Consider the following 14,283-nt stretch of genomic DNA (forward strand, 5'->3'; position numbering starts at 1 on the left):
TAAGCAGGCGTATACTTTGGGTATCAGTGGATGTGGAGTCTGGAAATAAAAAAAAAAAAGGGATTTTTGTAGCTCATATTTTTAAGTCACAGTAATGTAGTGATGTTTTCAAGTCACAATAAACAGAAATATATAACACAAAGTAATCATATAAAACAAGTTAATTTTTAGTGTGTTTATTGTCTGTATATATTAGATAAAGATTCATGCTTGAATGGCTACTTTTGATAAGTCAAAGGAATAAAAATAAAAGCAGAATGAATAATGCTTGTTGGTTCCTTCAGAGTTTGTTAGTTGGGAGTGTTAAAAGTCAGGTTCTTGGTTGAGCTAAACAAAAATTGGACAACTGAAAATAGCTGGATGGTGATGGGAGTCCAGTGTCCAGCTCCAAGGCAGGTGGACCTCAGCACTATGGGCTCTTAGAACATCCAAAAGGCAAATAAAATTTTTTCTGTTGGCAACGGACCGCTTAAAGTTGTCTTCTGGTGAGATTTTGGGAATCACGGTCCAAGCATTTTGGTCTGCCCTTTGTAAAGTAAGGGGGGTTGTTGGGACCCGTCACTGTGGGGAAGCTTTTCTGTCCACTTTGCTTTCTGAACAGTAGAAATGATTAAATGTGGAAGTGGAATAGCCTGAATCTGAACTCGAGGTGTCACTTTTGTTTTTTAGAAAAGTTTGAGAAACACAAAATACCTATCATATTTGCAGAGTCATGAAGACAGTCTTTAATGGCATAGCGAAACTATGCAAGAGATTTAAAAATACTTTAAAGATGAAGACTTAGACTATAAGTAAGAAGTGGCAATGTGGTGTTGTGCTGAAAGGGTTCAAGTACACTACTTGGGACAAATAAAAGCAGAAGCAGGAAATGTATTTTAGCAATCAAATTCAGCAGCCATATCCTTAATCCCATTCTAAGTAACCTTTAAAAGGAAATGTGTTTATAATGTGAAATCTCTGAATAATAGAAAACAAACAAAAATAAACATGCATCTGGGCCAAAGGACATTCTTTGTATAAATGTAACACCTGCCTGAAGAATAAAAGCAAGTTTACCATACTTGGTATATTAACAGAAATATTAAAAGTTTTATTCTTAAGTGTTTATTTAAATAAAGGATAATAGCTTTTTCTGGGCAGTAGCAGTTGGTTTTATTGCCAACTAAAACATCTTATAAATTCATTTTCTAAATAAATAATTTAGGTTGAGATCTTTTCTAACAGTTTTATCAAATAAATATTAAAATATTGAGAAACTGAATATAGATTTTTTCATAGCAATTATTTGTTAATGACTTCCCATTGCCTTCTCAAAGGCATAAATGATTAATTTAAAAGTTATGCAAAGGTCATTAGTGTAATTTATTCTTTATTTTGATTAAGCTATATATCTGTTCTATTTTGCTTTTAAAGCTGGACATGAAAATGAAAATAGCAGAAGGTAAATTTCATGAAGAAAAACTTAAATTACAGCAGAAGCACGATACTGATGTTCAAAAGGTAAGAAGTGTTTGCATTTTTTTCGAAGACAGTATATAAAACAAAATAATAGTGAGTCTGATTACAATAAATAATTTGCATTTGTACTTTAATTTCTTCACAATTGCAGTTAATGTTCCTTTAAAGTAGGATTGTAAGTAACAGTTTGCATAAGCTGACAGGAATGCAAAATATTCTGTGATAACATAAACTTAGGAAGGGAAAAGAGCTGGCAGAAAGCAGATGAAAATACAAGGTGATTTGTTTGTTTGTTTGAACAAGACAACTTATTTTACCAGATGAACAGCTTCCATGGATCCATATGCTGATGAAAACATAAACTCATGATTTTTGTTTTAGAGAGAAAACACATTATAGAAAAATGTGAACAAAAATACTTAAAACAAATTTTTATGGACAAAATGCAAAAAAAAACCCAGTAGGAAAAGCATCAAGTATATCACACATGTTCACACTAATACAGCAATAGTGCTTGTTCTCATGTCTCCATTTTGACACTGTATCTTAAAGCATAGGCTGGTCAATAAACAGTTCGTTATTTATGTTATTGCATTGTTAAAGCTATATGTGGCTTTTAATTCTTCACAGCAATAAAGTGACACCAGATACACTTCCTTTGGGTTGAGTTGGATTTGTCTTTATTGCGTTGCGTAACGCCACTTTTGGGAAGATTACAAAAAGACTGTCAAAGACCATACTGTTACTTTTAATACCATGTTTTAAACATGTGGGGTCAAATTCTGCAAGGTACTAAGTGCCTTCTGAAGCACTCTGATCCCAGGAACGTAGTGGGAGTTAAATGCTCAGTGTCGGGATTGTGGTGACTTATCCTACTGTAAGCTTTGCATTACTGAGTACCTCTGTTTTGTTTCTTAAGACTGAGTCACAGACTTGGAGGAAGTTAGTTGACACAACACTATGACACATCAAAGCCTCCTGAAAGGATGTTAATATTTGGTCAGGTGCATATTTGGCTCATCTGTTCTCAAAGTCTGCAAGCATAACTAGTTAGCAAAGCTGAGAGTCTAAAGGAAACAGCTTTGTGAGAATGAGAAATAGTTTAAATGCTTTCTCATCCCCTGAGTTGTCATCCTTTTCTAACTGATGTTAGAATTCCGTCTTTTGAAGTTGTTTAATAATGTTGGATATTTTAGAAAAGGTTAAATAGTGTCGTATTAATCTTTAAAGACACAAAACATTTAATGCAGATGGAGTAATATTGTTTTAAGATGAAAGCTTCTGTTTGATGAGAGATTTGGGGCACTTATAAAATTTCTGTGACTTTAATGTTTAAGATAAACACGAAGTTTAAATTAAAATACTATCTCAAAGTGTGCAAATATCGAGCTTTTTTTTTTTTTTTCCAAAATCAGCATGTACAGAAATGTGGATGTAGTTACACCTCATATACTTGCTCTATTCTAACCCATTGTTTCTTGGAATACGTGCAAAGAATTGCAATTGGTGAAGTACAAAAGAGTGTAATGAAGTTCACCAATTACTTAAGTATTTCTTAAACCTGCTGAGAATTTTAGATGCTTTTAAATTGTATTAAGCAACATAAACATGAAAAGGGAAACAAATCCTTCTATTTGCAGTAGTAGCACTGTGAAACTTCCAAACTCAACAAAAGCAACATTGGATTTGTCCAAGTTTAAGAGAAAACAAAAAGACCCCCCTAAAACATGAAACTCCTTTTAATCTACTCTACTGCCTACATTTATCTAAATCAATCCTTTGTTTACGACTTGGCAGTCTTAGCTGTGAAAATTACTTAGATTTAATCACTTAGTCCTTCAGGACCTAAGCACTTGAAGGCAGCTCCTTTGACAGAGATCAGTGTATACTATTTTGTGCGCTGGTTGTAGTTTCAGTTTTTTGGACTTTTGTTAAAGTATTGTGAATTTTCCCTACAGATTTTGGATAGAAAGAATGATGAAATAGAGGTATTGAAGTCCCTCTACAAAAACAAACAAAATGAAGCTGAGGAGACAATTAGAAAACTGGAGAAAAAAGGTGATTTTTATCTTCACAGTTGTTGTTTTCTGCATGGTGGTATTCTAATGCATCTTTCTTGTGGCTATGGGCTTACATGTTCCTTCTAGGTGCAGATGTCCCTTCCCTCTTCATTTGCAAGTCTTGACCTAATTTTTTCTTTAGATTTTTTAGAGGCTTGTCCAGTTGTCTTTGCTGTCCAGTTTCCAAACCAGTTTTTCCAAGAGTCAGTGTAATCTTATGTTTAATACTTGCAGGTTTTATGAGAGTCACCAAGAAAAATTTCTTTGATACCGAAGTATTTTGACCACTTATTGCAAACTTTTTGGAATCCCTGGTGCAAGGTTAATTTATTTTTGCATTCAGTACATTTTAATCAAACCACCACAGTGTATTATTTATTTAGGACTATTGCGGCAAGAGATTTCAAACATGAGTAGTAGTCTTGAATATGTCATAAGTACAAAACTTGGCCTGAGTATGGCTTGTCAGCAGTTTTTGAATGTTAGTTTCTTTCAGAATTCCTTGGAGTCCATTTACACTGTGAACTAAACCACAATGTAAAATAATACACAAGTTTGGTAACCTGTGTACAAAAAAGGAGAGTTCCATGTATATTGTTTCCTGCTCCTTGGCAAAGTAAATTGTCTAGCGAGGGATCTGGTGCTTCTGTTGGTGGACTGGTGGTTGCGCTCAGCTGTAACTGGTTGTGTTTGTCACCTACACTCTTGCTGGATAGTGAAAATCATTGGTCACTTTTGAAAAGTGAATATGTACCTGGTTTGTTTTCCACCAAATTTGTCAGACTGTGAATTCTTGATGCAATGACTTGCAATTTAAGTTGGGGAACTTAATTTTGTTGTAGATCTTGGGCATTCAACCTTCATAAGAATCTTTCCTCCTAAGGGTGCACGTAAGATCAGGTTTAAAATGCCTGTTTTGTTTAGGTTACAGAATTTTGTTGATGTATCTTTACTGCTTCAGTAAGGAAAACTAACTATGAAATATTTTATAAATGAAGTGGAGAAGAGAGAACACCTTGTAATATTTTAGTGACACAAAATTTAAGTGCTAAATTTTAAAGAAGCATGTGCATTATGTATTTTTAAGAGCCAAAACCCATGAGAAAGCCAGGTTGGTTGGAAAACTGATGTAATCTGATTGCATCTGTTGCCAACACTGAGAAATCCCAAAGGTATCTCTTGAATGGTTGTTTATTTTCCCATTTTTGACAGTTCAGACCCTTGTTCGTGAGTCACAAGTCATCAGAGAAGCAAAAGAGAAGCAGATTGTGGAGTTAAAGAAGATGTGTGAGCAAAGCAATGACTCTTTGAACAATGAGTGGGAGAAAAGGGTAATGAATAATACTTGCTTTCTTTGAAAGACTCCTACAGCATATATCTGGGATAATACATTTTGTCATGTAAAAAAAAAATAATATAAGGAACATATTACTTGCAACGATTTTTTTTTTTTTCTTATGCTGATTTTATTTTTTTTCTGGAGTAATCTGCAAGACTTTTTTGCTGATGCTTGCACACCCACACCCACCCAGCTGGTCTCTGTTTCTGGGGTTCATCTGGCCCTCTTGGCAAGTCTCTGGATGTAATAGGGAAGTGTTTATTTCTGGTTGACCTGACACGGAATTTTAATCTCTGTAAACCTGCTGCTACCTGCTGCCACAGTGATTCCTTTGAACTATTATTTTTGCATTGGGTCATGAATTCTCCAATGTATTTTTATTTATTGTTACACTTAAGACAGCAGCAAAGCAGAGAGAAAAACATGTTTATTGAAAGACAGCTTCACCTTTGTCCAGATTATTGTCAGTATTTGTCTTGCTTATGCCTCTCAGGATAGGGAGGGTCACAGAAAGGGCAAACCCACCTCCCTTCGTAGATGAAGTATGCCATTAAATTTAATTTTTTTGCAGCCCTGCCTCTGGAAGTGATGTTGGTTTTAATGCTTGTCTTGTAAGAGATAAATCATAAATCTTCTCCTTTGTGCTTAAGACCTTGAGGCTTCACTGTTAGGTGGGGGTTCTTTGTTTTGTTTTAGAGAAGCATTATTTTCAGCTCGAGGTCATCCCACTTTTTGCAGTTACCTAGCAAGTGCTGTTCCTACAGATGTAACTGTCAACAGTGATGCCAGTGTGCAAACAAGAAGGCAAATTAAAATGCTAATATTAATTTTAACTTAATGAAATTACAGAATTGAAATCGGAGCATGTATCTTATGGAAAAACGTGGTTAGTGGGAAGTATGATAGAAATATAGTAAAAGTTAACAGTGCAATATTTTTATACTTTGTATACTACTACTTCTGTGTATTTTTTCCTTTGAATAGATGCAGGTTATTTGAATAGATGTTGCTGACAATAATGCAAATATTACTACAGTCTGTTGTACAGGAGGTAGAGACTCCCAGAATTTTTGGTTTTATTTATATCTTAATGCACCTGGAGATGAAATATTTATTTATTTATTTTCCCAGATTATTTTTTAAAGGCTCTCAAATTCAGCAAATCTTCTGAACATGACAGTATATACATGATACTTATAATAATAATAATTTATTAGCATTCTTACCTTTTGGATGAAAAATTTTGTTAAGTTACTGCACACTGTTGAAGTCTGTTAAATAATGGTCCAGATTCACGGACACCTCCATGATTTTGCTAGTCTATATGTTGGAGAGAAAAAAATCCATACTTGTGCAAATTAACCTGATTTTTAGCAGTGTGTTTACAGTGATGCTTTTATTTTGTATATGGCAGCTTTCTCCTTCAGCTGTGAAATGGATTTGTTACAAACTTGAGAAATACATAATAGCTGTTATACAACCAATACACCATAGAAGTTTTGTATGGTAATTTGACATGACATTATTCGTTACTATTGTACAGACAGAAAATTTATATTTGAGGCTGTTTAACTAGAAAGGGAGGCCACTTGTGTTCAGAATATAAATCAAGAGTTATTAATGACACAAATAAGCCTTTCATTAGACAAGTAGATAGTCAAGGCTATCCAACTTCTTACAAAGTGACAGGCAGATAAACTGGCAGTGTAAGTATCTGGAGAGAGTATTAGTGTTTCTGTAATAGAAATTAATTTTGTGCAACAGTCATTGGTGTTCAGTTTAAATATGTAAACAAATATGATAGCAGAGAATGGCAAAAATAGGTGTGTGTTTTAGTATTCTGCATAGATAAGTTATGTCCTCTATACATTTTTAAATGACTTATAAATTACCACTTTATAGAGTCATAGTACACCTAATCAGTGAGCAAATGATCTAGTTTTGTTATAGAGGACAGAAATGTCGCCTGCGCTTGTTAGTTATTCTATTTATGTACTATAGTAATATAATACTTAGAAATGCTAGTTTTATATGCCTCTCATTATTTGGTAATGTTTTTGTAATGCAGCTTCACAATGCTGTGGCTGAGATGGAGAAGGAGAAGTTTAACATTCGAAAGAAGCACACAGAAGATATGCAGGAACTGCTGGAGGACACCAATGCTCGTCTTAGCAAAATGGAGGAAGATTATTTGGAACAGATAAAGTCAACTGTAAGTTTTTTGTAAATATGTCACGACAGCAAGTGTCTCTTGCAGTATTCAAATGTCATGCATTTGTGCAAAAGTGTACATAAATACTGTTAGGCTGAGAAATATTTTTGGTAGTGCAATGCAGTTGTTCTACCTTGGGAGAGAACAGTATCCTGGCAGCCAGTCCAACCAAGGATTTTTGCCCCTGGATAAAATTCATCAAAGTACAGCCCTTCAATGAATATTATACAGATATGTATTTGTATTAAAGGACTGTTTCTAGCATTTCTCACTGTATTTGATTTGAGTTAGCAGAACTTTTGTCTCTGTAGGTTTGTAGACTATAAAAAAGGATTTATATAGTACATCTATTTTCATGGATACATATGACTTCTTACTTACCCACCTCTTCTTTGAATGATCAAATGCTTCTCTTAGATTAAAGATTAAATAAAAAAGATATTTAAAATAACTGTTGTATTATTCTAATGTATGCCTTTCTTTTCTACAATAATTAGAAACATGTAAGCAGGTGTAATCTGAATTTTGTGCCCGCTATAGAAATGATGTAGAAAGCAAAAAAATTAACAATATACTCAAGAAAGCATACTGTACTTTTTATCAGGATTAAGTATGAAGAAAATTGAATGAGTGAAAAGACAATGTCAAGCAAAATTTATTCCTTTATTAATGAATGTTGAATTTAAAAATTAACATTCAGATCATGTCATAGGTAACAGTAAATACAGAGAAAAATGGACACAGTCTGTCAGCGAGATTGAATTTAAGAACCATCAAAACTAGACAGATCTTGCTGAGCAGCTTCTGATTTAATAATTAAACAAGGTAGAGTTCAAGGCAGGGCTTAAGATGAAAGACTAGACTGTCACTGGAAATTAGTTTTCTTTTTTTTTCTCTCTCTTTCTTTCTCTCTCCTGATTTTTTTTTTTTGTTGGTATTTCAGAGTTTCCTTGTTCAGAGTTTCACGTTGTCAAGAATGCCATTGCTGCTAGCAAGTGAAATTGGCTGAACAATTTAACTAATACCATAGAACTGATAAGTAGGGTTTTGTGCACTGAACAAGTATTAACTTCCTTGAGGAGTGGGGGGCCAGGGAGGAGTTATTATATTTGGTGACATGTTAGGTATGACTTTTTTCTTTGTTTTTTTTTCTTTTTTCCTTTGTTTTTTGTTTTGTTGTTGTTCTTAAAAAAACAAACAAAAAACCCAAAACAACCCCCGCCCCTAAAAAAAACCCCAACAACAAAAAAACCCCCAAAACAAGAAAACCTCCCAAACCCAAACAACCCATACTGTGCAGCTGGCTTTGCATTGATGGAAAAGTTTGCTGTACTCTGTTCGTGAAATATCTTAAGCCAGCTGACAAAGTTCAGGTGAGCATTCTGGCTATGTGATGTTCTTGCATTAGTCCAGGCTCATTTAACGATTTTGTGACAGTTAGGGCACTGACTTGAGATGGCAGATGTTTCAGTTTTTATTTTACCTTAACAGAGGGTGAAAATACTGTTCCACTTCCCTCATCTTTGGACCTTTGTTAATATAAAAATAACTATGATACGTACATCCTGGAAGGACAGCTGTGTCTTATTTTCTGATGAGAATGAGAGGAGTTCTCTCATTTCCGTGCATATCAACATAACTTTAGGGAAGAATGGGAATTAGTAGTCTCGTGCTACCTGCCTGTTCCCACTCTGCTCATTTTTAAAATTGTTTATATTAGGAGATGAAGTTCTGGGAAAAAGATACAACTTTTGATAGATGTTTGTAATTAATTTACTGAACAGAAATCACTGTAATTAAACAAATGATTTGGAGAAGTGGATTAGGGAAAGGTATACCAGAGGAATGCACTCTCCTGTCTTGATATGGATTTGCTGTATTTCTGCGCACAACACTTTCCTTCTCTGTGTGCCTCCATTTTCCATTAACAAAATGGAGATGATATACTTACCTTACAAGATGAGTGGTGAATTATTTAGTTAGTAGTTTTTAATTGATTTGAAATACAACTAGATAGCATTCGCGCTGTTAATGTAGCATTTGTATTATAACGTTCTTATATGCTCCAAATCCGTAGCAGATATTACTGTATCTTATTGTTTACATCCTTGGATATGGTTTTGCCAAAGTGCACACAGAAAAGGCAGTTGTTTAAAATCTATAATTCTTTAGAAACCTAAATGCATTGCTCCTTGTTTTAATTGAAAAAGTTGATAGATATATATATATATAGATATATATATATATTTTATGTCTGTAAACATATGATGGTTGTAAAAGTACTCGGAAGACTATTTTAGCATGAATGAGCTACAGATTTCACTTGATGCTATACAGTTTAATATGTTTTCTAGCTGGCTTATAGTTGCTCATCACCATAATGTTCAGTAAAATCTTTATATATAGGTATACATACACACACACACACACACACACACATATATATTCTTTTTTTTACTCAAATACTCTTTTCCCACATGTAGGTTGTACATATTGCTAGTAAAACACTTTTTGGTTAATGGAAGATCTAAAAATGCTTTCTGTGTATTAACATCCATTACAGTTTTCCATAGTAATATCTGTCATCTCTCTCATTTTAAAAGATTTGTAGTTTAGTAATCAGTTGCACATATTGTTTTGCTTAGGGGAGAAGACATGTTACTTTGGGCGGGGGGAATAGACATCCATATTTTGAAGATTTATTTATTTTTTTATATACAACATAGAATTTACTGTCATGATTGATGACAACTTTGCTATTGTAACTCTTGTGTCTCTGGACCACCAAAGAACCTTGTTGCTCTAGGCTACTAAGTAACAACAGGGGTATACCCTAATTTATTCTGGTGTTTTCTCAACAATGACCTATTCTTTTAGAACCAGACGGTCAAAAAACTGGAGGCTCGTGTCCAGCAGTTGACTGTTGAGGCTGAAAATAGTAATTTACAGCGTCAAAAATTATCTCAAGAAAAGACTGATGCAGAACAACGTTACCAGGCGGTATGCTCTGAACTTCAGGAAGTGAAAGCAAGGTAATTAAATAGCAGTTGCTGGTTTTAACGTTGAAGAATATGGAATTTCTGAAAGCAAACATTTATTAATTTTATTTCAAGAACTCAATGAATGGCAATTGGCATTAGTTCACAAAAATGTATTAATTGATGTAAAACTCATTTTGAAACTGACCCAAATGATCATCGTAAGGAGTATGTTATCTTTCCACTATTCGTAAGCATTTCATTCTGTTACTATGAGCACGTGGTACAGGCAGACTTGTGTACTCTGTAGAATTGATACTGAGCAGGTAAGATGCCAAAATATGAAAGTAATTTCCATATTCTGTTTGCCTCCTACTTGTAGGCACAGCTCACTTCGGAAGGACAAGGACCATATTATACAGGAATATGAGGAGAACATTCAGCAACTACAAAGTAAATATGATGTTGATATAAATTTTATAAAGCAGGAACATGCTCTCTCTGCAGCTAAGGTATGCTTCCACATATAATAGGCATTAAAATGTTGTTTATTTTTTAAGTGGTGTCCTCAATATAAATGTAATGCTTATGAATAAATCCAAGCAACTGTTCAGTTCCCCAAATTACTCATGTGCAGAAGTGTAAAAAAAAAATTGTGTTTTAATTTTTCATTCCCAAATTTGACTGAAGAATCATCTGAAGTTGACTGATAAATTCTGGTGTGTATTTCCATAGCTGATTCAGATAAGGTACAATTAATATGCTGATTTCGTTTGTGCGTCTGTAAAATTTCCGAATACCAGAGGACCTCAGCACACTTAGACTTAACGTTTTCATAAGGCCTCTTCAATGAGGGAAAATATTTTTTCTAGAAATAAACTGTCTTGCAGGCCCCTTAATATGGAACATTATGTTAAATATTTATGTATTTAAGAAATTATTTTTAAATTCTGCAAGTGTACATTCCACCCAAAATGTAATAATTCTGGTTTGTTTCTGTAGAAACATCTATCAGGTTGATATCTACCAATACGCATAGGTAGATATATAGTATATATTTAACATAATTTTCAAGTTAAACAATTGCAGAAAAGGCTCATGTTTTGAATACCATCTGCTAATCCTTAGAGCCATAGGACAAATGGGGTCTTTTGCATTTATTTACTGGAATTCTAGGAGCTTTGGTGATACTTTACTTAGTTTAATTTACAAGGTATTCTTCTTTCAATTCTTAGTGCCAAGGATTTTTTTTATGAATAGTTTTTTTTTTTTTTGTGGTTTTGTTTATGTTTCTAAGTTAACCAGACACAGAAGTGATGTATCCGGAGTTGTAAACTCATACAGGTTTTTTTTTTCCCAAGTTGATAATTTTTCTGATATCCAGGCACCTTTGAGAAATAAATTTAAAAACGCAAAAGATGTATCTGTAAAGCTAATGAGGAATGCAACACAGAAGTTCGTTTTTCTGTTAAATCCCTACAGGCATCTGATGCGATTGAAGAATTACAGCATAGTGTGTCTCTATTAAAACAACAGTTACAAGATTCAGAACTTCAAAGACAGCAACAGCAGAGGGTGAGCCCTGAATTTCTTCTTTTTTTACTTTTTCCAGTGATTTGAATGTTTAGATAGCCATACTAAAATGCACTTATATATAACATGCATCTTTGTGTGTATTTTATTCATAGAAATATATAGTGTCACCTTATGCTTAAAGGTTGATTTAGAAAGTATGACTAAAAGAGATCACTTTATGGGGAAGAGCAGAATTTTCACAGGAACTTTTTCACTGTTGTAATTCACATGATAAAACAGTATAAATATGTATCAGTGGACTATAGAGAAGCATGTCGAAGAATTCCGAGTATCTTTTTCTTTTCCTAAACTGCAAACATTTTTAAGTAAGTTGCAAAATTGTTTTTATTTTTCTTGCTATTTAACAGTTCAGTTCAATATTCCATTTTCCCATAGATATTAATCCTTCTATCTCAGGATAATGAGTTACACATCTGTGTCATGTATCAATCCTGGTCTGAGTTTTGGCACCTATTTTTCCTCCTATGTCTTTCATTTCACAGTTGTTGTGGTACAGAATGGCATTTTAATAGCTCGGGAGAACAAGTTGCTTTTTTCTCTTTAGAAAACATGAGTCATGACTTTCGAGATAGCTGGTTTTGGGGTTTTTTTTGTGTGGATATTTTTGCTTTTGGTTGAATTTTTTTATATGTCAAATTTTTTTAATGATATAAAATGGATTTTTAATTTTTATGGACTGTTCTATATAGTAGCAAATGTGTGTGTGTTTAACGACTGCTTTGAAATGAAAGAAAAATGTGATTTTTCTATTTAGAATACACATACTTTCCTTTGCAGGATCAAGAATACAAGCTTCAACAGGACAAACTTCACTTGGAGCGTGTATATGAGAAACAGGTAACGTTTTCAGGAAAATATATCATCTTAGCACATTTCAAATTTTGTTTGATACAGAAGCTAAAGGTTTAAATTTTGGAATCCAAGCATTTCACATGGGTTGGAAAAACAATTGGACAAATTCAAGGAAGATTTTAAGTACAGCTATTTAAGTACAGAGATATCACCTCTGATTCTAGGTACACTTCATCTTGAAGCACTTTCCAAATACTGCCTACTCTTTTAGACTTTAAACATCACTAGGTTTCAAATTAAACTTCAATTTTAGTGACTTTATATGTTCAACTCATGCAGTGTTTAGTAAGAGGGTGCATTGGATGCCTATTTAATTGAAAGAATGTTACTCAAACGTGTCATTTCCAAGTGTGGCAAATTTATAAAATAATGAATTGTGATCATAGCTACTTGTCACTTGGTAACAGCATTTACAACATGAATTGCAGTGAGTTTTTGGTTTGAGTTTGTGCCTTCTGCGGACTTAAATTCAAATACTTTTTCATTCCGAGATATGTTTTGGTCTAATCCTAGCCTATATTTGTCTTTTTAGACAAGTCATGGTTTTTATGAACGTTCCCTCAAGAAAAGCATAGGATTGGAATAATATTGCAGGTCAAAATAAAAATATATTAGCATAATTTTGATATCTTCTAGCTATTGAAGTATAGTGGACATTGGTTTATTGCAATACATCGCTTCCTCTGCAGATAAGTACAGATTAAATGTGGCTGGTAATGTCCAAGTGCCATTAAATGGCTCACATCTACGCTATTAAACTTGATGATTCTGGACAGTAAGGTGGATGCCTCTGTATTACTTTTCTGCAGTGGTGCCTGTCCTGTCTGAATCTTGAATGAGGTTTGAGGATCGTTAGCATGGGCTAAGAGCATGTCAGCGATCACTCTACACCAGTAAGCACAGATACTGAAGTTTTAACTCTGTATCAGTAAACAAGAAAGTAGGCCCTTTATTTTTAATAGATAACTTTATAGCAGTTTGCTTATTCATAAATTTTGATATAACTGTGTTTTTTAAATCAAATCTTTGAGAAAGGAGGAGAAAAAATACACGTGAACAATGTATGGATATAAATCCATAAAATAGTGTAGATTGGCCCATAAAATACTACAACAAGCTTGCCTTCAAGTAAAGGAATCATGAAGTCTCTGGTGCAATCTGTTCACTTAAGAACCTACCCATTATCTAATAATCTTTATTAGTCTACAGTGGCTATTGCCTGCTAGGATATTTAAACATCAAACAAATAATAGGTAGTAACCCTAAATGTCACTGTTTGATTAAATGTGCTTATCTGCTGAATCAGGAACCAGTTAGGCTAAATGGTTTTACAAGTGAAGGAAACACCTGCTTTTTATAAATAATCTACCGCTTGTTTTCCAAACATTCAGCTAAGCATAAGAACAGTGACAGATTATTCCTGAGAGCCATTCTCGAGCCAGCTGTTAAATACATATAATTTTACCAGGTTTGGCAATACCTTCTTTATCTTTACTCTCTGATGGACAGACAATAGGTTTTGGAGGCTCTTTCAAACAAACTAAGTATTCAGACTTCCATGTAGTAAACACGCAAACGGAACTGCTTACAGTAGAGAATCTCTAAATTTGTTTTTTCATTGGACTATACTCTTATGCTTCTGACTAAACACTTATTAAAACACATTTTTCTTCATCGTAGTGACTTAATAACACGTAACATTGCAAATGATTGTAGGTGAATAAAGGATTTCCTGTGCTCCCCATCCGGTGAAGAAAAACATGCCGAGTACCTCACATCACCACATTG

At 33.8% G+C, this 14,283-nt stretch overlaps 1 protein-coding gene across 4 annotated transcripts in view; it reads left to right on the forward strand.

The window, feature by feature from the left end:
- CEP112 (centrosomal protein 112) overlaps positions 1-14,283 on the forward strand; it is a 175,393-nt gene that overhangs the window by 34,685 nt on the left and 126,425 nt on the right. For all 4 annotated transcript variants that reach the window (XM_030014876.2, XM_030014875.2, XM_030014873.2 and 1 more), the window contains 8 exons: positions 1,414-1,500; positions 3,417-3,516; positions 4,731-4,849; positions 6,926-7,069; positions 9,947-10,101; positions 10,430-10,559; positions 11,530-11,622; positions 12,421-12,480. In XM_030014876.2, coding sequence (XP_029870736.1) covers positions 1,414-1,500; positions 3,417-3,516; positions 4,731-4,849; positions 6,926-7,069; positions 9,947-10,101; positions 10,430-10,559; positions 11,530-11,622; positions 12,421-12,480 — 888 coding nt within the window. The remainder of the gene's footprint in view (positions 1-1,413; positions 1,501-3,416; positions 3,517-4,730; positions 4,850-6,925; positions 7,070-9,946; positions 10,102-10,429; positions 10,560-11,529; positions 11,623-12,420; positions 12,481-14,283) is intronic.

Source organism: Aquila chrysaetos, chromosome 5 (genome assembly GCF_900496995.4).
Source record: "Aquila chrysaetos chrysaetos chromosome 5, bAquChr1.4, whole genome shotgun sequence".
NCBI lineage: Eukaryota > Metazoa > Chordata > Aves > Accipitriformes > Accipitridae > Aquila > Aquila chrysaetos.